The sequence below is a fragment of the Megalopta genalis genome, chromosome 1 (genome assembly GCF_051020955.1).
Source record: "Megalopta genalis isolate 19385.01 chromosome 1, iyMegGena1_principal, whole genome shotgun sequence".
NCBI classification, from domain to species: domain Eukaryota; kingdom Metazoa; phylum Arthropoda; class Insecta; order Hymenoptera; family Halictidae; genus Megalopta; species Megalopta genalis.
In genome coordinates this window covers 40,058,452-40,079,419 of record NC_135013.1, presented here as the reverse complement: position 1 = coordinate 40,079,419, position 20,968 = coordinate 40,058,452, and the positions used below count along the sequence as shown (strand labels likewise).

Below are 20,968 nucleotides of genomic sequence, written 5' to 3'. Positions count from 1 at the left end.
TTATTAATGAAACTATTAACCCTATCATCGCACCGCGAACATCTGCGAGCGAGCCGTTGTCGCGCAAAATGTTGCATAGCTGAGAACAACGATGTTCTTTTTCGTTCGCTAAATGTGGATTATTGATTTCTTGGCCGGCGATCAATTTTCGAGAATTATTCGGTAAAAGCAGACACGTATAAAGAAACGAAGAGGATATGGGAATTAAAGCGCTGTATTATTAACGCTAGATTTACGAAGCACAAAAAACAGTTGTTTTATATTAGTTTATAAAAGTAACATTAAGACATTTATTCTGATTTTTAACACGTTGAATGCCACGGGGGTCACCGGTGACCGGTGCGCCCAAATTGATAGAAATATATATAAATACCTAACTATATATCATACTAACTATAGAAATATAAAAAATATCTAACTATATCTAATTATAGAATATCTAACTATAGATATATATATATATCAATATCTAAAGTTTTGTGTTATTACCATCGTCAATTCAAACCCTGTCGCAATTAACATGTCAAACATGGTTATACACTGTAACTTATCTATTGCAGGTAATATTTCAACATTAGATATATCACATAAATGAAAATTCTGTAAATAATTTCTGTAAAACCGGCATGGCACTCAACATGTTAATAAGTGTTATTGTAATATTTGCCGTAAGTAACATATAAATTGAATAAAAATGTATCTTCACGATATGAATAATCATGAGTTAAAATTTTGACGGGTTCCGTAAATTTAGTGTTAATTATATTTATATATTTTTACAACATTTGCGAATGAGAGCAATTTTGTAGATTATTTTATAAAATCAAAAATGAGCGACAAATTTATATTACTGTTAAATTTTGTTCAATATTTTTATGTAATTTAAGGATCTATTTATAATCATTTTACCGAAATTATAAAATAGTTAAAAATTTAACTGCTTCATAACATAGAAAAATGCATTCGTGCAAAGTTTTGATTATGAAAATATCAGATGCAATTCAAATTTGTATCGCAACAATTTGTATAATTGTGTTTTTGACACAAAGATCAACTATTGTATCGTGCGATTTCGTCGCTAGGGCAACGCGCTATTAAGTCGATAAGCACCACGTGGATCTTAGAACACATTTGGGACAATATGTCCGATCGCTTAACAGCAAGCGCCGAGAACAAGTTGAATGATTTAAACAAGAAAATTGCGGAAATCAAGAAGAAGATCCAGCTATCAGGTAAAGTCTCGCACTACCGAAAGTAATAAAGCTGTAATCAGTTTTCTTAATCATAGTTTAATATTCATACGTTTGCTTCGCCGTTGCGCGAAGAGATTACCCGGAAAAAAGGAAGAAAATTCACCGACATTTATTTTCCAAGCCAGTTCCTGATTACACGCGAAGATATATAAGAACACGTTTAACCGGAAAGACTAGAGTCCAGAAAGAAATGTCCGTGTCGCATAAGTGGCTACCTCGGGAAAAAACGAAAATTTCCACTGGTTTATCGATATGTTGCTATCAAAGCGTAAATAATGAAACGGATATTCCAATAAGCACTTTTATTTTAGACCACGAACTGGCCGAGTTACAAGTCTTAGGTTACGGTCTCCAGCGAAGACGGAATGCTTCCCATTTGAGAATGATTTCGCATATATTCTCGTCTACGTGTACACTTGATTTACAAACTAGAAGCGGTAATGCAGTGGGCTCCGCTAATATGCGCGTAGACAAATAAACTAGATCGTTTATGAATAATTCTTCGCGCGCTGCAACTTGTAATTTACAAGTGTTTCGTTAATTGAAATTACGAACTATTATAGAATCGTCGGCTTTGAGTAATGTTAGACCGACAGTCACATGTTCTAATAGAATGCATCACGATTCAAATGCTGTTAAGTAAATGCGAAAGACAAATTGATCGGTAAGGAGACATCGCGACTATCTGACTCTGTCCTCATTCTTGAAGTCACCTAAAAGGACAACCAGCAACCTGGCATTAGTAAACTTCCTTAAGCGTCCAAGTCTTTTAAGGAAAATCGTGACATCAATTTAAGTAATCTAGGTAATTCAGTTTTTTCATGGTGTTCATGCAAAATACGGTGATCACGGCTATAAGGATCGAACCATAGCGATCAAGACTATAGTCACGACTTGTATTTGTTTTATACTTCGGTCTATTATTACGGAAAACATTTTTTCATATTTCATAGCCTTATCGTATCATTCAGGGGTTAGACAGAGCCAACCGCTCTGTATAAGAATTTAATAATTTAACAAATTAGTTGTTTAATAAATAGAATTTTCTTTCGGAATAGAAATATTGCTAAAATGTTAAATATATTCTTTATTAACAGCTTAACGGTTGTTGTATTCGATTTAATGATACGCAAGAGAGAGAATGTCTGCAGATTATAATAACGTTTATGAAATTTGTAATAAAGCGATACACTATATTTTAGCCAAACAAATATTGTATAAATGTCTTGTATAAAGTTGATAATTATAGAGATAATAAAGATAATTATAAACTAGACCGTATAAAAATTTCAACTTCTTCAATTACTTTTGCAATGATCGAGCATAATCGAGTATCGTTCGCTTCAAAAATTAGTTCTTATATCTAACAAGGATGCGAAATTTAATTGAAAATGACATTTTAACACTTTTGCTTCAAGTTCGTAGAATTTTTTTATGGTTCGGTAACCACCGTACTATAAGCTAAGTAAGGAAATTTGATTCAGAAATATTCCCTGTGGAAATACAGATTTTATCGCGGCTCAGGAATTCCGACATGCTTGGAACTAATCGCGTTATGATCATCCTTTTCTTCACAGAGGGACAAAGGAAAGCGAATTTCGAGGAGTACGAGGCGAAGAAGCATGAACACGCGGAGAAAATCGCTGCCCTCAAGCAGAGCGTCAAAGTGTTGTACGCGGAGTACGCGAAAACGATAAACGTAACTACGGGCGCTCGAAACTCGAAAATTCGTAACCGGCGAGAAACAAAAATTAACGCGGTACGTTTCAGAACGAGGGAAAATCGCAGAAGAAGGTTCACATGAGCCGCGAGTCCTCGGCCTATGGGAAAAAACGTAATTTAAGCGAGACAATTGCTAAAGCGCAGGAGGACAATGTACGCTTAAGAAAGAGGCACGATCTAATTAAGTATCAGTGCGAGAAGGTAAGCCGGCTAGATATTAATCTCGCGATGAAGATTTCACGCAACTATGTAACATCGCATATATATCTCAACACGAATATCCCTTAGCGACAGCAAAAATTAAGATCGCTGGTGGAGGAATATGACCAATTAGTGAACGATAAAATGCAAAAACTGTTCAAAAGAAAGATGGATAACCCGTTGAGAAACGTGAGTTGAACAGCGGGAAGGAAGTTGCCGCATGGGGTTACGGCTACTCAAGCTTCTCCGTACTTTTATAGAAAATCGTCAAGCTAGAGGTGCACTTGGAGCACATCCGAATGAAGCAAATAAAGGCGAACCTGACGCGAATGAAATATCGAGCAATGCGTTCCGGTTTGAAAGAAAAGTCCGTGTCCTATGCTTCGTCGTTGAAAAGCCTTGAAGACGAGATAAGGGAGCAAGAAAACGAAGTGAAGCGTCTGCAGGCAAGCCATGAAGTTGATCGCTGGACTTTACCTATCGGTGCCGCCGACGTACCAAAACGACGTGAACGTACTTTTATGCGCAGGCAGTGAAGGAAGAAGCTATCAAGCTAAGAAACAACACGCAGGAGACGTTGATCAAGGAGGAAATCGAAGTGACGAACTGCAGCAGAGAGCGAAATGCCGTTCTCGAAGAATACAGGTTCAGATCAATATAATATTTTTCTATGAGTAGAGAGAATGATACGTATAGACATTAACGAAACATTGTTACGAAATTGCAAGTAAGTATTAGGATATCCTAGAAAATAGCATATATTAAGTTTAAGAAAATTCGCTTATTAATTATTATTATTAAGTATTATTACTATTCAGTGCCATTGTTTTTAAGCAATTTTATATGCATGTACTGTAAAATGTGCCTAAAAGCAATATCATTTTGAATAATTGCTAGTGAGCACTACATACTAAAAGCAAGAATATTATTAATATTATTGTTACTATTATTATATATTTATTATGCTTAGGTTCGCACTCATTACGATCCTCTAAGTGTACATAAAGTCCAAATTAATTTAAAAGTACTTGGGTAACTCATGTATAATATAATCTAACTTTCAGTATAGAACGTATAAAGTATGAGAAACATACAGTGACTCTTATTAATATTCAGGCATCATGCTATTCAAAAAATTGTTGCTGGATTCGATTGTTCGTGATAGTAAATTTGGTGTGTGTTTTTGTTTTATAATATAATAGAACATTCATTGTAGTTTGTAATAACATAGATTTATTTATTACACATAATTTTCTTAATGCCAAACAATAAACTAAATTATGTCAAATTTTAATGTCACACCTCAGCAGGTTTTGTACAAACATAATGTCAAGCAAGATGAAGAACACACTTCGCAATATCAGTTACTGTTCGAAAGCCGTTAGGATCAGTTAGAAATGCCAAGTATGGGATGAAAAAGTACAAATACTTCATTTAACGTACGACAATTGGTAATTTTTCACCGAGAAAAAGAGAAAACGTATCGAAAAATCAGTAATCTTCTGAAATTAAGTAAGAGTACTGTAGATATTATATTATATTATATTATATTATATTATATTATATTATATTATATTATATTATATTATATTATATCATATCATATATCATATATCATATATCATATATCATATATCATATATCATATATCATATATCATATATCATATATCATATATCATATATCATATATCATATATCATATATCATATATCATATATCATATATCATATATCATATATCATATATCATATATCATATATCATATCATATCATATCATATCATATCATATCATATCATATCATATTATATTATATTATATTATATTATATTATATTATATTATATTATATTATACGGAGATATAATGAAAAAAATCGAATTGAATCAATTCCTCAGAAAGATCGGCCACAGAAACTTGACGGCCGAGATAAACGTATTATTTTGAGAAAAGTAAAAGTGAACCCTGGTTTAAGTGCTCCAACATTAAGCGCTGAATTATTTCAAGAGACAGGAAAGAAAGTTCATCCAGATACAATATGTCGAGTGTTGAAAACAGATGGATATAATGGTAGAGTGGCGCGTAAGAAAACCGTATATAAACAAGGCGAATCGCAGAAAATGATTAGCTTTTGCAAAACAATATGTTCGCAAGGAAAAAACTTGGTGAAACAATGTAATTTTTGTCGATGAAAATAAATTTAATCTGTTTAACACTGATGGAGGAAATTAGTATGCCGTAAACGAAATCAAGAGCTTAACCGAATAAATTTAAATCTGACAATAAAGCATGGTGGTGGAAATATTATGGTGTGGGGGTATACTTCGTCAAAAGGAGTTGGACAACTGGTTTTTATAGAGGAAATTTTAGATAAATTTAATCTTAATTTATCTAAATATTTTAAAACAAAATCTAAAGGAAAGCGCGACTGAAATGGATATAGAACACATATTTAAATATTATGAAAATAATGATCCTAAACATAAAGCCACAATAGTTAAAGAATACCTTCTATATGTATAATTGCCCCACAGTATTACATCCACCACCACAGTCATCAGACTTGAATTTCAGTGAAAATGTATGGGACTTTTTGGACAGGAAAATTTGGGTCGAAGGAAGAATTAAAAAAGAACGATTAATTGAAGAATGGAAACGTGTACCGCAAAGTTCCTTACAAAAAGTTATAGACAATATGCCTAAGCGGCTGCGACACGTAATTAAAGCTAAGAGCTCTCCAAAGAAATATTATTTATTGCTTATGTTAATAATTTTCATGTTTAAATATTATAATTTGTCAAGCGTCCGAATATTTTTGCGAAGTTAAATTTCGACATAATTTAATTCATTGTTTGGTATTGTATGTGCAACAAAGTATCTGCAATAAATAAATAAAATTTATGTTACTACAAACTACAATAAATGTTCTATTACACTATAAAACAAGAACACACACACACCAAATTTACTATTACAAACAATCGAATCCAGCAACAATTGTTTTTAACAGCATGATGTCCGAATATTAATAAGAGTCACTGTAGATAAACTGAATACACGGGGTATAGCAGGATTAGAATTGTATTTTGAAAACAGAGACCAATATATTTTATAATGTTATGAAGTATAGCTTCTAATTGATGTATTTCAAAAAAAGCAAGAAAATATTGTGACATACACAAGTATCGATATACAATTTTTTTTTTCTCTCTCATATATTATGTGAGAATATTATATTTTATTATGAGAACATTATATTTTATATAACATTTCTCATATAAAACCTTCACGTTTGCACCATGATTTTCGGTACGTTATCTACTCGAACAATTCCCGTTGAACCAGACAGCGTGTGCTAGAGCGAAAAACGGAACTCGAGCGGCTAGAAAAGATGATATTCCATTCACGTCTGCGAGATGATTTCGACACACGTGGGAAAAGCCGTGTGCAGACCACAGAGGACATTACCAAGGACGAGGTGACACGGCTGGAGGTGGCGTTCGCTAAGCTCTGCAGCGCCACCGGAGTGTCCAGGTCCGAGGACGTTCTGAACCGGTTTCTGGGTCAGCGGGCGACCAAGGATAATCTACAGAAAATGCGGGTGGCCACCGAGCAGGAGAAAATGACCTTAGAAAAGCAGCGGCAACAGTTTATCGCCGAGATAGAGACCAGAAAATTCTCCGAGACGAAGAATGCAGAGCAGTGAGTCAGTCAGTCGTTCTGTTCTACGTGCGTCGAAGGCAAATTCTATGTTCACTGCGTTTCGCAAAATCTAATGCTTCAGGAACGCGGAAGAAGTGGAGAAACTGAATTGCCGAATCGATGAGCAACGCGCGCGCCAATTAAAAGCCGAAGAAGAAACGCGAAGAATCGAAGAGCTTCTTCGGGAGATCAGATCCATGCTGTGGAACTTGTGCGATAAATTTCGGGTAAATTACTGAACCGCCCACGATTTCAGTGAAAATAGAGTCCGAAAAATCCCGTTTCGTGTAAAAGGCGCTAAAGTGAAACTTAAAAAGAATTACAACGGTTTTCCAGCGGTTTTCGTCTTTTGACTAGCTTTATATTTGATCAGCAACGTTTTTTGTACGGAATTCGATAATAAAACGCGCGCGGTAATTAAAAGTCGAAGAAGAAACGCGAAGAATCGAAGAGCTTCTTCGGGAGATCAGATCCATGCTGTGGAACTTGTGCGATAAATTTCGGGTAAATTACTGAACCGCCACGATTTCAGTGAAAATAGAGTTCGAAAAATCCCGTTTCGTGTAAAAGGCGCTAAAGAGTGAAACTTAAAAAGAATTACAACGGTTTGTCAGCGGTTTTCGTCTTTTGACTAGCTTTATATTTGATCAGCAACGTTTTTTGTACGGAATTCGATAATAAAACGCGCGCGGTAATTAAAAGTCGAAGAAGAAACGCGAAGAATCGAAGAGCTTCTTCGGGAAATCAGATCCATGCTGTGGAACTTGTGCGATAAATTTCGGGTAAATTACTGAACCGCCCACGATTTCAGTGAAAATAGAGTTCGAAAAATCCCGTTTCGTGTAAAAGGCGCTAAAGTGAAACTTAAAAAGAATTACAACGGTTTTCCAGCGGTTTTCGTCTTTTGACTAGCTTTATATTTGATCAGCAACGTTTTTTGTACGGAATTCGATAATAAAACGCGCGCGGTAATTAAAAGTCGAAGAAGAAACGCGAAGAATCGAAGAGCTTCTTCGGGAGATCAGATCCATGCTGTGGAGCTTGTGCGATAAATTTCGGGTAAATTACTGAACCGCCCACGATTTCAGTGAAAATAGAGTTCGAAAAATCCCGTTTCGTGTAAAAGGCGCTAAAGTGAAACTTAAAAAGAATTACAACGGTTTGCCAGCGGCTTTCGCCTTTCGACTAGCTTTATATTTGATCAGCAACGTTTTTTTGTACGGAATTCGATAATAAAACGCGCGCATCCCGGTTAGATGTAGAAATTGCACAGCTTCTTCGCAAGTATGCAAAACACAGTTGCGGATTAACTATCATATTATAACGTATATAACCAGCTTTTGTTCTGACGTGAGTTTTCAATTAACATGCAGTCGTTCAATAAACCGAGGAGATATCACAGTAAATTAACACTTCTCGAGGCAAAGAGTTCACAAAATCAAACCCCATCGGCTGATGTCATGTTAAAATGGCCGATGGAAATACCGTGTAAAACTCTAATTAAATTAGAGGAGCTGTCTTCAATGGCGCCAACCATAATGGAGCCGCCACGGGTTTTCGTACCGATTGTATTGTCTCAGGAGATTTAACACCCCTGACAGGCATCCCATTCGTTGGTCATCCACCAATGAATTTCTTTCAACAATCTCTGTCCACAATTCTCACCTGAGGAAGCCGTTGTCCGGCGCATTAACGCCTCCCGAGCTGATCGAAAGTAAATACATCGGTAGCACGTCGAGGCGCGAGAATATCGGTTATTGATTCAATCGATCCCTAGAATCCGTACTAGACAACCCTAACTCGTTAGCTCGCTTTCCGTTTTTCTATTTCTTCTTTCACTTCGCTGCTAGGTGTCTATCAACATTGCGAACCGAAAGAAAAATAAAACTAAAGGCTGAAAGAATTTGACACTCGAAGATAGTAGTTTGGGAATGTTTTCACTTCGTTCTGCTTATTTCCACTGTTACTAACGAAAGATATTCTACAGGACATACTTGAAACGTTACCCGAAGATCAAGGAGAAATTCAGGATCCGCTACTGCTTATAGAAGTAATAAATGATAAAATCAATAATGTGATTGAAACTTTAGGTGGCCCGGAGAAGTATCTTGAAGTTCTAAACGAAATGCTGATCGACAAGGTAAATTTTAGAATTTCTTGATGAATAAATAATAATTATTATATTTAAATTATATTAAATTATATTATATTATATTATATTATTATATTATATTATTTTATTATATTATAAATATAAATATAAATATAAATATATAATTAAATATAAATTATATTATATTATATTATTATATTATATTAGCAACAACAGTATTTTTCTAAACATGATTGACTTTGTTGTAATAATTAAATATTTTGTTGGTATTACAAATATACAAAAGTATTTCTCGCAAAGGAGAGTTCAACCATTTTTATTTATAATACCAGCAGCAATTTTTCAAATGAGTTTAATGACACTGATCATTAATTTGACCCTTGTTTTGCAAGGAACCTTATGATCCGTGTCATTAAACTCATTTGAAAAATTGCTGCTGGTATTATAAATAAAAATTGTTGAACTCTCCTTTGCGAGAAATACTTTTGTATATTTGTAATACCAACAAAATATTTAATTATTACAACAAAGTCAATCATATTTAGAAAAATACTGTTGTTGCTAATATAATATAATAATACATATAGAATAATATATGTAGAATAATACATATCCTACTTTTAAATTATAAACATGTGTATTAAAAATAAATAGAATGTGTTTCTGAATGAAACATGTGAAACGTTTATTACAATTTTCTCGATGTATTGTTAAAATATGTTTCAAATACATTTGTTTAGGTAGAAACAGTATCAGTTGCAACCACATCAGCAGAAGGAAAAGCAATGCGTGAAAAAGAAGGGCAGCTTTTCTCAAGATTTCCATCATCGGTAACACCAGCCGCCGCACCATCCGAAGATGAAGAAGATGTGCCATCTAGAAGTATTCTTAAAAAGCAAGCACAACAATTGGTCGACATTAAAAGTCGTAGAAAAGGATTTACATTTAGAAGATGAATTGTTAGTAACACTTTTAATATTTATTAGCTAAATCGTTAATAATTAGCAAGACGTCATTTTAGGATTCTAATTTAAGTTAATTTACAATACCAAATAATATAATAATGTAATGTTACACAGCATTAGTTAAAAAAAGAATAAATCTTTAATAACGAAAGCTTTCCAAGCGACGATTTCATGTAATTCACATAAAATAATAGATTTGAATAAGCTTATGATATATATTTAAACATATTGTATATATTTATATTCAATCGTTTGTTCTATGTTAATTTAACAATTTCCCGAAATATATTAAAGCATTAGAAATAAGATTTCATGTACAAACAAGAATCACATATCTTTGTAACAGATGAGAGAATAAAAAACCATTTTTAACCTTCATTAATAATGCAATATCGAAATATAATTATTTTCTTTGTATGCTTACAAATCAACATAGAATAAGTTATGAAAGTAAAAGATAAATTTCGTCATTGAGAAGAGCCATCTCTAGTGAAAAGAATACACTACAGTTAGCAGTTTATTGAGGTACGAGTGCCATCTGTTGAGCAGCACGCCTGCGATTACCGACTAGAGCTGCTAGAGTACTCGCTGTTCGTCGGTAACATGTACACGATGTTTTGCCGCCATGTGCTTCGCTGCTCGCTTCTCTCTGTCCGACAGGACTGAGCTACGCGTAATCAATACCGACGGAGGATATTTTTTTAGTACTTAAATGTGTTGCCTTCTTTTACATATTTCTATGGATAATAATCACTAAACTGTGAATTCTAAATCAAAAGGTACGAAAAACATAGTTTTAGGAATATAGAAGTGAGATTATTAATTTTCAAATGGAGAAATAATAAAACAAAAATAATGAACACAAAATATTCATTTTATTCTGAATTTGTTCGAATTACAGGTATATCATGTATACAATTATCATTTAAATTATAGCGATAAATAATCATTTTCAAAATGTTAAACTTCTTGAAACATATTGTTAAATATTTATGTAAATATTTATTTAATTATATGGCATAGAAGTCAAAATTATACTAGTGTTAGAATACTTTCGTTACCGACTGCAAATACTCTGGTGTGATTTTTTTCGTGAAATATATCACAGTTTAATGATTATTATCCAGAGAAATATGTAAAAAAAAAACAGAACATTGAAGTACTAAAAAAAATTCAAATGTTATTTACGAAAAGTGGGTGCCCCATTGGATCCCTTCATCGGTGTTGATTAGGCGTATATAATATATAAGCTCTTTTCAAGGCCATACATATTAACCCAGGAAAGTTTGTCCGTAGATATTATTGATAAGTTATCAGTGTTTAGTGATAATGTAGTAAAAGTGACCGTTGGAATAGCCTGCCTGGAGACATCCTTCTGTTCGTCGCCGTCGGATACAGATCAGCTGTGCAGTTCATCATACATTGTACGAGGTCAATGCACTATCCTCCAGCACACATTTCTGACCATAGAGTGAATTTACAACTAAATGGATGAGTTTCTTATTGATAATATTCTTCATATTTCTTTAACAAACAAATCTCTTACGTCCTTTAACACGATTATTATTTATTAAATTAGCTTTGCAAATCGTTCGTTGAATTGTGTTCGGACGCGGAATTATTTAAATTAAAATATCATTTACGTACTTTGTTAACCTTCACTGTACACCTTGCTTAAAAATTTCATATGGTATATATATAAAATTTCATATGGTATATATATATATATATACCATATGAAATTTTTAAGCAAGGTGTATATATATATATACACACGAGGTGTCATACATACACCAGAAAATTAAAACGACCGTCACGGTTAAACTACTTATTATTTCGGGTCCGAAAAATTAGTAAATATTCTTCAAACATTCTGAAATAAGGATGAATAGCGTTTTTCTTAAAATTATCACTGTCACGTAGTAAAAAAAAATATCAAAAGTTCATCCTCCATGACTTGTTCATTGATTCGAACGCGGCACAGAATCCCCCTTCAGCTGTCAAACTCAGCGGTAGGAGCACGTGGCGCTCGATCGATCGACCACGTAATGGTTCGCGCCATCGCCTCTCATTGGTCAGTGTTTTTCGTTAATAACTCGTAAACAAAGCCGCGGATGGCATTTTCGCAAAGGAAAAAGTTACTTCAAATGACCTCAGCTACCTCTCATTTTCGGCTGTTAAAATAATTGTGAAACACCCATATATTGTATAATACATATCACTGCTTTATTTTAGATATTTTTAGATATTTTTCTTTCGAGCTACTTAATTATTTGGAACTACACGATTCTTTCGAGCTACTCAATTCTTTCGAATCGCTCGGTTTTACCAAGTAATCGACTCGACTTGAAAACCGAATCTCTCCGAATTTCGAGCCGCTTGAATATTCGAGTATTCCGACAGCCTTATTACCAACCTTCGAGTGCTCTTGCACAGACCATAGACGATGTCTGAGTAGAACACCGAACACCATATTGGATTTTGTGTCTCATGTTCTGAAATACCGACATCGCTATAAATGAGATGTTTCCCGCATCTTCTGCCAAAATTAGAGATGGCGCGACTAGTCACTGACCGTGATTTCACTTATTTTTGTAATGTTTTTGTTTTGACTTAATTTATCATATGCTTAAAGCATATACAGAGGGTGTAGAAAGTATTCGTACACCGATCAATTTCAAACAAAACTTCATGAAATCGTAGTTTGTTAATAATTTTTTTATAAACAATGAGTCTGTACATATTTTCGGAAGTCTCTAGAATAGATACTATGCAAAAGAAAATTTGTAACTTGCATAATTTGCGAAATCAACAAGAAAAAACAAAAAATCGACAGAATTACAGAAGCAATTCGTACAGTTTATATTTTGAACTTTCTACAAGAAAATTTAAAACGTAAACACATTATACTGCTACTTCATAACTATGGTTAAGATCATCAGTATATTTGGATACTTTATCTTTTTATTTATTTATGTTCAAAATTTTACAGTATTCAAAATTATCTTTGAAAAATGGGACGAAAACGTGTGGAAAGTACGATAGAAGAAAGAAAAATCATTATTAATTTACATAATCAGTGTAAAAGTTTATCAGAAGTATCGTGGACTATAAGCAGACCTCGATCTACTATGTAAAGTATAATTAATAGGTATGGACAAAGAAACAGACTGCAAAATAACTCGAGAACTGGATGTCCACGATCTTAGACAGCATGGATGAGTTATTATTAGAATGATAAGACAAGATCCAAAAATAAGTGCAATAAAAATAGTTGACCATCTTAAAAATAATTTAGACATTGATTTATCTGTTAGTACCGTGCGTAATTTTTTACGAAGCCAGGAGTATCACGGTTGAGTGGCTCGTAACAAATATTTTGTTTCTGAAGTGAACAGAAAGAAGAGATTTCAGTTCACAAATAATAATACCAACAAATCAATGAAGTGCTGGAATAAAGTGATTTTCACAGATGAAAGTAAATTTAATATTTTCAGGTCTGATGGACATTGTTCTATTTGGAGAAGAAAGAATGAGGAATTGAAATTGAAAAACATATGGCCTACAGTGAAACACAGTAGAGGTTCCGTAATCATTTGGAGCTGTATGAGTGCAGCCATTGGCACATTACAATTTATCGATGGAATAATGAACCACCGAGTTTACATTGACACTTTAAAATCAAATCTTTCTTCCAATGCAGGAAAAATAGGCATTAAAGATGACGATCATGCAAGATAACGATCTAAAACATACTGCATATAAATCCAAAATGTGGATACTGCATAATACACCAGTGTATCTACAAACTTCCCCACAATCTCCAGATATCAACCCAATAGAACACTTGTGGGATTACACTTGGAATGTCAGATTAGGAAACATCAAATTTCCTCAAAAGAAAGTTTAAAAAATGCTCTCCAGCAGAAATGGAGCAAGATCTTGCCTCGCATAACATCAAATTTAGTTAATTCATTGCTTAAAAGAATTGCAGCAATAATTAAATCAAAAAGAAACCCTACAAAGTATTAACTGTCTAGCCTGATTTTTTTATTGTCAAATTCATCTAAATTATGTTTTTTCTTCTAAACTTATAAAAATTTAACAATTGTGCGAATACTTATTGCTTCTGTAATTCTGTCGATTTTTTGTTTTTTCTTGTTGATTTCGCAAATTATACAAGTTACAAATTTTCCTTTGCACAGTATCTACTCTAGAGATTTGCGAAAATTTGTTCAGACTCATTGTTTATAAAAAAAAATTGTTAATAAACTATCATTTCACGAAGTTTTGTTTGAAATTTTTCGGTGTATGAATATGTACTTTCTACATCCACTGTGTGTATACCTGGAGGCAGCATCTGTTACTGCTGAACATGTAAACAATTTTTAGGCAGGGATAGTCTCTAATTGTAGTGGACCTGTCTCACTCTAACCGAGGATAAGATTTTTTAAACCAGATATACAGTATAGTAACAACGTCAATTGTTTATACTTTAATGAAACAATGAGTACATTCTTTGGGAAAATAACACTGTCCAACAGGATTTTTGATTTCTTATAGCCACTATGAAATTCTTGTAGAGCTTCACTCCCCGATCAAGGATCCGAAAACCGAATTGCTCCATCACCCTCAGTTTGCGAAAAAACGAGATTTTGTAAAAACCCCAAATTTTTGACAAAAATAAGGTATTGCATGAAAAGTAAAAACGTTAGAAAGTTCTAATCGGTGTTAAAAGATAGAGGAGAGTTTCTCAAATATAGTGGCATGCAATTTATTAATTGTTTTTGGTCCTAAATAACAATAAATTAATGTCAAAGTTTAAAAAATTGTCGATGTGCGCTGTATCTGCCCAATATTTTTGTACTTTTACGAAAAGATGTTTGTCCTGCACAAAAACTCTACCCAGGATTGGATTCTGTAGACATTTCTGAAGAAGAAACGGCCCGGTGAAAGTGTGGGAACGATATACATTTCGAGTAGATCGAGAAAATGTTCGACGGCAACATGTACACAACGTTTTGCCGCCATATCTTTCGCTGCTCGCTTCTCTCTGTCCGACAGGGCCGAAGCTACACCTAATCAACACCGATGAAGGGATCCAATGGGGCACCCACTTTTCGTAAAATAATATTTGAATTTTTTTGAGTACTTTAATGTTCTGATTTTTTTTTACATATTTCAAAAAAAGAATCACACCAGAGTATTTGCAGTGGGTAACGAAAGTATTCTAACACTAGTATAATTTTGACTTCTACGCCATATAATTAAATAAATATTTAAATATATATTTAACAATATGTTTCAAGAAATTTAACATTTTAAAATGATTATTTATTCATGATCGTATTATCGCTATAATTTAAATGATAACTGTATACATGATATACCTGTAATTCGAACAAATTCAGAATAAAATGAATATTTTGTGTTCATTATTTTTGTTTTATTATTTCTCCATTTGAAAATTAATAATCTCACTTCTATATTCCTAAAACTATGTTTTTCGTACCTTTTGATTTAGGATTCACAGTTTAGTGATTATTATCCATAGAAATATGTAAAGGAAGGCAGCACATTTAAGTACTAAAAAAATACCCTCCGTCGGTATTGATTACGCGTAGCTCAATCCTGTCGGTCAGAGAGAAACGAGCAGCGAAGCACATGGCGGCAAAACATCGTGTACATGTTACCGACGAACATTTTCTCGACCTACTCGAAATTTAAGTCGTTCCCACACTTTCACCGGGCCGTTTCTTCTTCAGAAATGTCTACAAAATTCGATCCTGAGTAAAGTTTTTGTGCAGGACAAACAACTTTTCGTAAGAGTATAAAAATATTGCGCAAAACTACGCACGTCGACACTTTTTTAAACTTTACATTAATTTATAGTTATTTAGGACCAAAAAACAATTAATAATTAGGCCGATTAGAACTTTCTAACGTTTGTACTTTTCATGCAATACCTCATTTTTGTTGAAAATTTTAGGTTTTCACAAATCTCGTTTTTTCGAAAACTGAGGGTGATGGAGCAATTCGGTTTTCGGATTCTTGTTCGGCGAGTGAAGCTCTAAAAGAATTTCATAGTGGCTATAGAAAATCAGAAAAAAAGTTTGATTTTGTCGGATAGTGTAATCAGATAAAATAATAAACACATTATTTCTGAAGTATATCATTTTTTATTGATTATAATTTATTATAAGTAGTGTGAATCTCCTCCTTACGTTTCTTACTAATGAACTGTACTCGCATTCGCAGTGATTCATTCTAATACGTACGCAGATACTAATTAATTTTTTAATAATATTAGTTCTGTGTTATTTTCTATGTATTGCCAACCAAAGAGATACACCACAGACGAGTTCGTCGATGACTGCAGTTAGCTTCAGTCGGTAATACAGGTCGAGTAGTTATATATTAATTACACTATCCGACAAAATCAAACTTTTTTTCTGATTTCCTATAGCCACTATGAAATTCTTGTGAAGCTTCACTCCCCGAACAAGAATCCAAAAACCAAATTGCTCCATCACCCTCAATTTTTGAAAAAAAACGGGCTTTTGTAAAAATTTACAATTTTCGGCAAAAATGAGGTATTGTATAAAAAGTAAAAACATTAATAAGTTCTAATCAGCCTCAAAAGGTAAAGAAGAATTTTCCGAATATAGTGGCATACAATTTATGAATTGTTTTTGGTCCTAAATAACTATAAATTAACGTCAAAGTTTAAAAAAGTACCAACGTGCGTAGTTCCTCCGCAACATTTTTGTATTTTTACGAAAAGTTCTTTGTCCAGCACGAAAACACTACCCAGGATCCGATTCTGTAAACATTTCTGAAGAAAGAACGGCCCGATAAAAGTGTCAGAACAATTTATATTTCGAGCAGGCCGAGAAAATATTCGTTGGTAACGCTTCATAACGTTTTGCCGCCATGTGTTCCGCTGCTCGCTTCTCTCGGTTTCGCAGGGCCGCAGCTATGCGTAATCAACACCGATAGAAGGATCCAATGGAGCATCCACTTTGTGTAGGTAATATTTGGATATTTTGCTACTAGTTTCATACCTCTATTGTTTAACAATATGTTTCAAGAAGTTCAACATTTTTTAAATTATTATTTATTTGTGATCGATGTCGTTTTATATCTGTATTTTACACGATTTGTTTATGGTATGCATTTTTTTGTTACACCGTTGGGGGGATCCATTGGGGCATCCACTTTGTCATGTTCTAAAATTGAAAGAAATATCTAGTAACTCTATTTGACAAATGTGGCATAATATTGAAAAGAATGAATTTTAGGCTTTTATCGGAGTTATCGTCAATATGGGTATGATACCTCTGACAAATATGCAGGAATACTGTTCGATTAAGGACAATAGTAGGATCCTTTTCTTTAATAACATATTTACAAGAAAAAGATTCAACCAGATATTCTAAATGTTACATTTGAAAACACCTGATCCTGCGAGAAATGATATTAGAACAGTTATTCAACGAGCAAGTAATTTTTTAGGATATATAAAGTCAAGATTTTCAGAACATTAAAATGTTTGTGTTGACGAATCCGTAGTAAAATTTAAAGGAAAAATACGTTTTATTAAATACAATCCCAATAAACCTACTAAGTGGGGCTTTCGAAAAAATCGGAAATATTTGTCCAAACTATATCATGTTTGGTCTCATTTTAATCACAGAATTATCATCAATATGTTTTAAAAAAATCAGTTTTAAAATGTTAAAATTAAAAAAAGTTCAACTCCGTTGAACCTTAGCAATATCACGGCGTCAGTGATGGCAGACCAAAATTATGTCATTTAGAGAGACATTACTGTATGCTCTAAGACTACATGTGATAGCTTTGTGATTTATATCATATATTTCATTTGATCTTGAATCTTGATTGGTGAAATATTTGTTATAAAATACTTCAATATATAGTTTATATGAAAATGCGCATATAATAAAATGTATTAAGTTATCCCATAAGTTTCTTTCCTTTTTGCGATACGAAATGAATACACGATATTTGCTGTTTATTTATTGCGTTATACAAATATGAATCGTTATACTCTATTACCTTCTCCCATCTCACAGGAAGCCGTCCTTCCCACTTTCCAAATTGTTGGAAAGTTTTATTGCTTACTTGCAAAATATTCTCGAAGTGTGTTTCTATTTCGCTTACGAATTGGAACCCGTTTATCATGCAGAGAATTTTTTAATGACAAGAATGGAGCAAAATCTGGGGAGTACGGAGGATGCGATAAAACGTTCCAATAAAACTGTAATAGTTTTTCTGTTACATCCGATGCAACATGCGGTTTTGCATTGTTGTGATAAAAAACGATGCTTCGTCGATTCGCCAATTCTGGCCATTTTTCTGCTACGGTGACTTTCAATTTTAACAGTCTGCAGTATTTGGCAGAACAGATGGTTTCACCTTGAGGAAGGAGCTTGCAGTAGACTATATCTTTTCAGTCCCACCAAATAGACAAAAGAACTTTCTTCGGGTGAAATCCAGGCTTCGTAACAGTTGAAGGTCTATTACCCTTAGAGCAGACTCCAGTGGTCTCTTTTATGTCGCTGGAGAAGCAAATTGTATGTAGAGACGCGGTTCATAAGGCCAGTTTTCGTCAATAGTTATGGGACCCAAACTTTACATCGATTAACATATTCTATCCTGATCAGATGATTATGTATCGTTGTCCTGGGAATGTTAGTCGCATTCACTATATCGCGGATTTTCAGCGAGCATGGCCTTGATAAGGTCCGTATCCATCGTTGTTGGGCGGCCGCTGCAATCGTCATCTTCCAAGTCAAAATTATCAGCTCTAAACCTCTTAAACAAATTGTGAACAATCGTAATAGTTGTAATACCACTCCCCTAAACGATACAAATCTCGTCTGCAATATTCTTTGCGCAATTTTTTTTAAGCAACGAAGCATAATATTGCTAGCCCCTATTCGTATTGAATGATGTAGAAAAAGGTTTTGAAAAAAACTGTGTCACCAACAAAACGTACCTTAAGAGAACTCTGGATTAACTGAAACCGATGACATAGATAAGCCTGCATGTTTATGTAAACAGCCAGTTGAAGTAATTCCTAGCGTGGTGCTAAAGAAACTTATGGGAAAACCTAATACTTTTAAATTAAAAATGAAAAGTAATTAAGTTCTTTGCTCTTCTTATCCTATACCATCCCAACCTTTTAAGGAGTAAAATTAATTCTTCGTCTCGAATTCGCAACAATAATGTAATAGATAGATATTCATTTAAATAGTATATAAAAGTGCAAACAATTTCTTTTATATAATGTGTACATATACATCCATACTATTTAAAACAGTAGAAAGAAGGAATTTTAAAACAATGATTTTCTTGTAATTAAAAAATAATGTATATAATAATATGTAGCATTATTTAAATTTATGATTATGAATGTTTAAAGTTACATTTATGGAACTCTCTCAATTTCGTAAATTTGTTCATACAAATTACTGTCATCATACTGTTTAGAAAGATAGAACTCTTTAGCCATTTCATAACTTTAAACTACCTGATTATCCCAACGCTTTCCTCTCCCTTCCGGCTCGAATAAATGAAGTTCTACTTATTGTCTTCGGTCGTCAATTTCGTGATTAATACATGTACAGCAAATTAGAATTATTTTAATTTATTAGAATTATTCAAGCCTTGCGGCTCGTTTTCATAGATAGTGACAGTCGACAATTAAAAAACCGAACTGTAAGCTTCGAACATTTGGAGAGAATTTATTCTACAATAAATGAAAACTATTTAGGAGAGAATTTAGTGGACATATTTTTTTTGCACGTGTTGTCCATCTGTCGAAGTTAAAGAGAGGCTGGAGTTGGTCAGCAAAAAGTCATTAAACAGTTCGGACCCGCATAATTTTCTTACCTAGCGTAACGGTTTTCCTTCAGGTATATCTAATCGCCGTCCTTTCGGCCTAATCCGCTGGAAGGACGGCCAGGTAGGCGGGATTTTCGCTGTTGCCGTCGCAAAATGGTTACTAACCCTCGCTATATGTACCCTCACAACCTAACGTGCTGTTTGACACTAGACATCGGCTGCCGTTTGCTTAAAAGTATGGTAAGATAATAATAATAATAATAATAATAATAATAGTAATAACGATACAATTTTAATAAAAAAAAAAAAAGGTTATATACATAAGGACCCAATCATGGGCCTCTGCGTGAACAGCTATCGCCGAGAGTTAATTACTCTGTCCAACAAGCATTTTGCTTTCTAATAATCACTGAGTCATCCGTGACTCATCGTAGAATGTCACTTCCGAAACACAAATCCGAAAACCGAATTGCTATATTACCTCCAGTTAAAAAAAAAATCGAGTTTTAGTAAAAACGCGTGAGATTTTGAGCAAAAACAAAGTATTACACGAAAACCAAAAACGTTAGAAAGTTCATATTGGCTTGAAGGATAGAGGAAATGTTCCTGAATGTGTCAGTATTGATATTTACAAAACTTCATGCTTCTAAACATTGTTAAATGACCGTCAACATTTTTTAAAAATGCCGAAGTATGTATTTTCTACGCAATATTTGTGCATATATTAACGAAAAGTAAATATGTTTGTTGTGCTCGGCGTTTTGCCGCCGCGTGATTTGTTGCTCGCTTGATTCGACTCGTCAGTGCCGCAGCTATGCACGATCAACGCTGATAAGGACGTCTAATGTGGCAATACTAACTGTTTATTTTATTCACATAAAAAGCCCGGGAAAACCACCAACTTTGAGCGATGTCCATATTTCAGATCGTATTATGCGAAACCTGATATGGTAGTTGGTCTATTCTTATATGTACGTCGTCTACAGTTTGTGATACGGATGTGTTTTTAGGATTCATATGGGGCTGTATCTCCGTAAGAATATTTCGTTCGAATGTAGAATCTATTCTTCTACATCGTTTATGGCGTTCGGTCTATTCTCATGTATTATCTGATCTAGGGCCTTTTTGTTAGTTTGGTAACT

The 20,968-nt window shown here is 33.7% G+C and overlaps 2 protein-coding genes and 1 long non-coding RNA gene across 4 annotated transcripts; all 3 read left to right on the top strand.

The window, feature by feature from the left end:
- Window positions 1–1,106: 1,106 nt before the first annotated feature.
- CCDC151 (Coiled-coil domain containing protein 151) lies at window positions 1,107–7,272 on the top strand. The gene is made up of 8 exons (XM_076527791.1): window positions 1,107–1,232; window positions 2,831–2,952; window positions 3,024–3,176; window positions 3,264–3,365; window positions 3,437–3,622; window positions 3,706–3,821; window positions 6,522–6,878; window positions 6,961–7,272. The coding sequence occupies exons 1-8, from the start codon at window positions 1,142–1,144 to the stop codon at window positions 7,115–7,117; spliced, it is 1,284 nt and encodes a 427-aa protein (XP_076383906.1). The 5' UTR covers window positions 1,107–1,141; the 3' UTR covers window positions 7,118–7,272.
- Window positions 7,273–7,489: 217 nt separating this feature from the next.
- Window positions 7,490–10,346, top strand: LOC117218738 (uncharacterized). Its single transcript, XM_076527786.1, has 3 exons — window positions 7,490–7,937; window positions 8,866–9,018; window positions 9,732–10,346. The coding sequence occupies exons 1-3, from the start codon at window positions 7,908–7,910 to the stop codon at window positions 9,945–9,947; spliced, it is 399 nt and encodes a 132-aa protein (XP_076383901.1). The 5' UTR covers window positions 7,490–7,907; the 3' UTR covers window positions 9,948–10,346.
- Window positions 10,347–12,519: 2,173 nt separating this feature from the next.
- On the top strand, window positions 12,520–14,243 carry LOC117218678 (uncharacterized). 2 transcript variants are annotated; one of them, XR_004489819.2, is made up of 3 exons: window positions 12,520–12,851; window positions 12,949–13,107; window positions 13,454–14,243. It is a non-coding gene; the product is annotated as an uncharacterized LOC117218678 (long non-coding RNA). The 2 variants fall into 2 exon arrangements; XR_013035393.1 differs by having other exon boundaries at window positions 12,949–14,243.
- The last annotated feature ends 6,725 nt before the right edge of the window (window positions 14,244–20,968 follow it).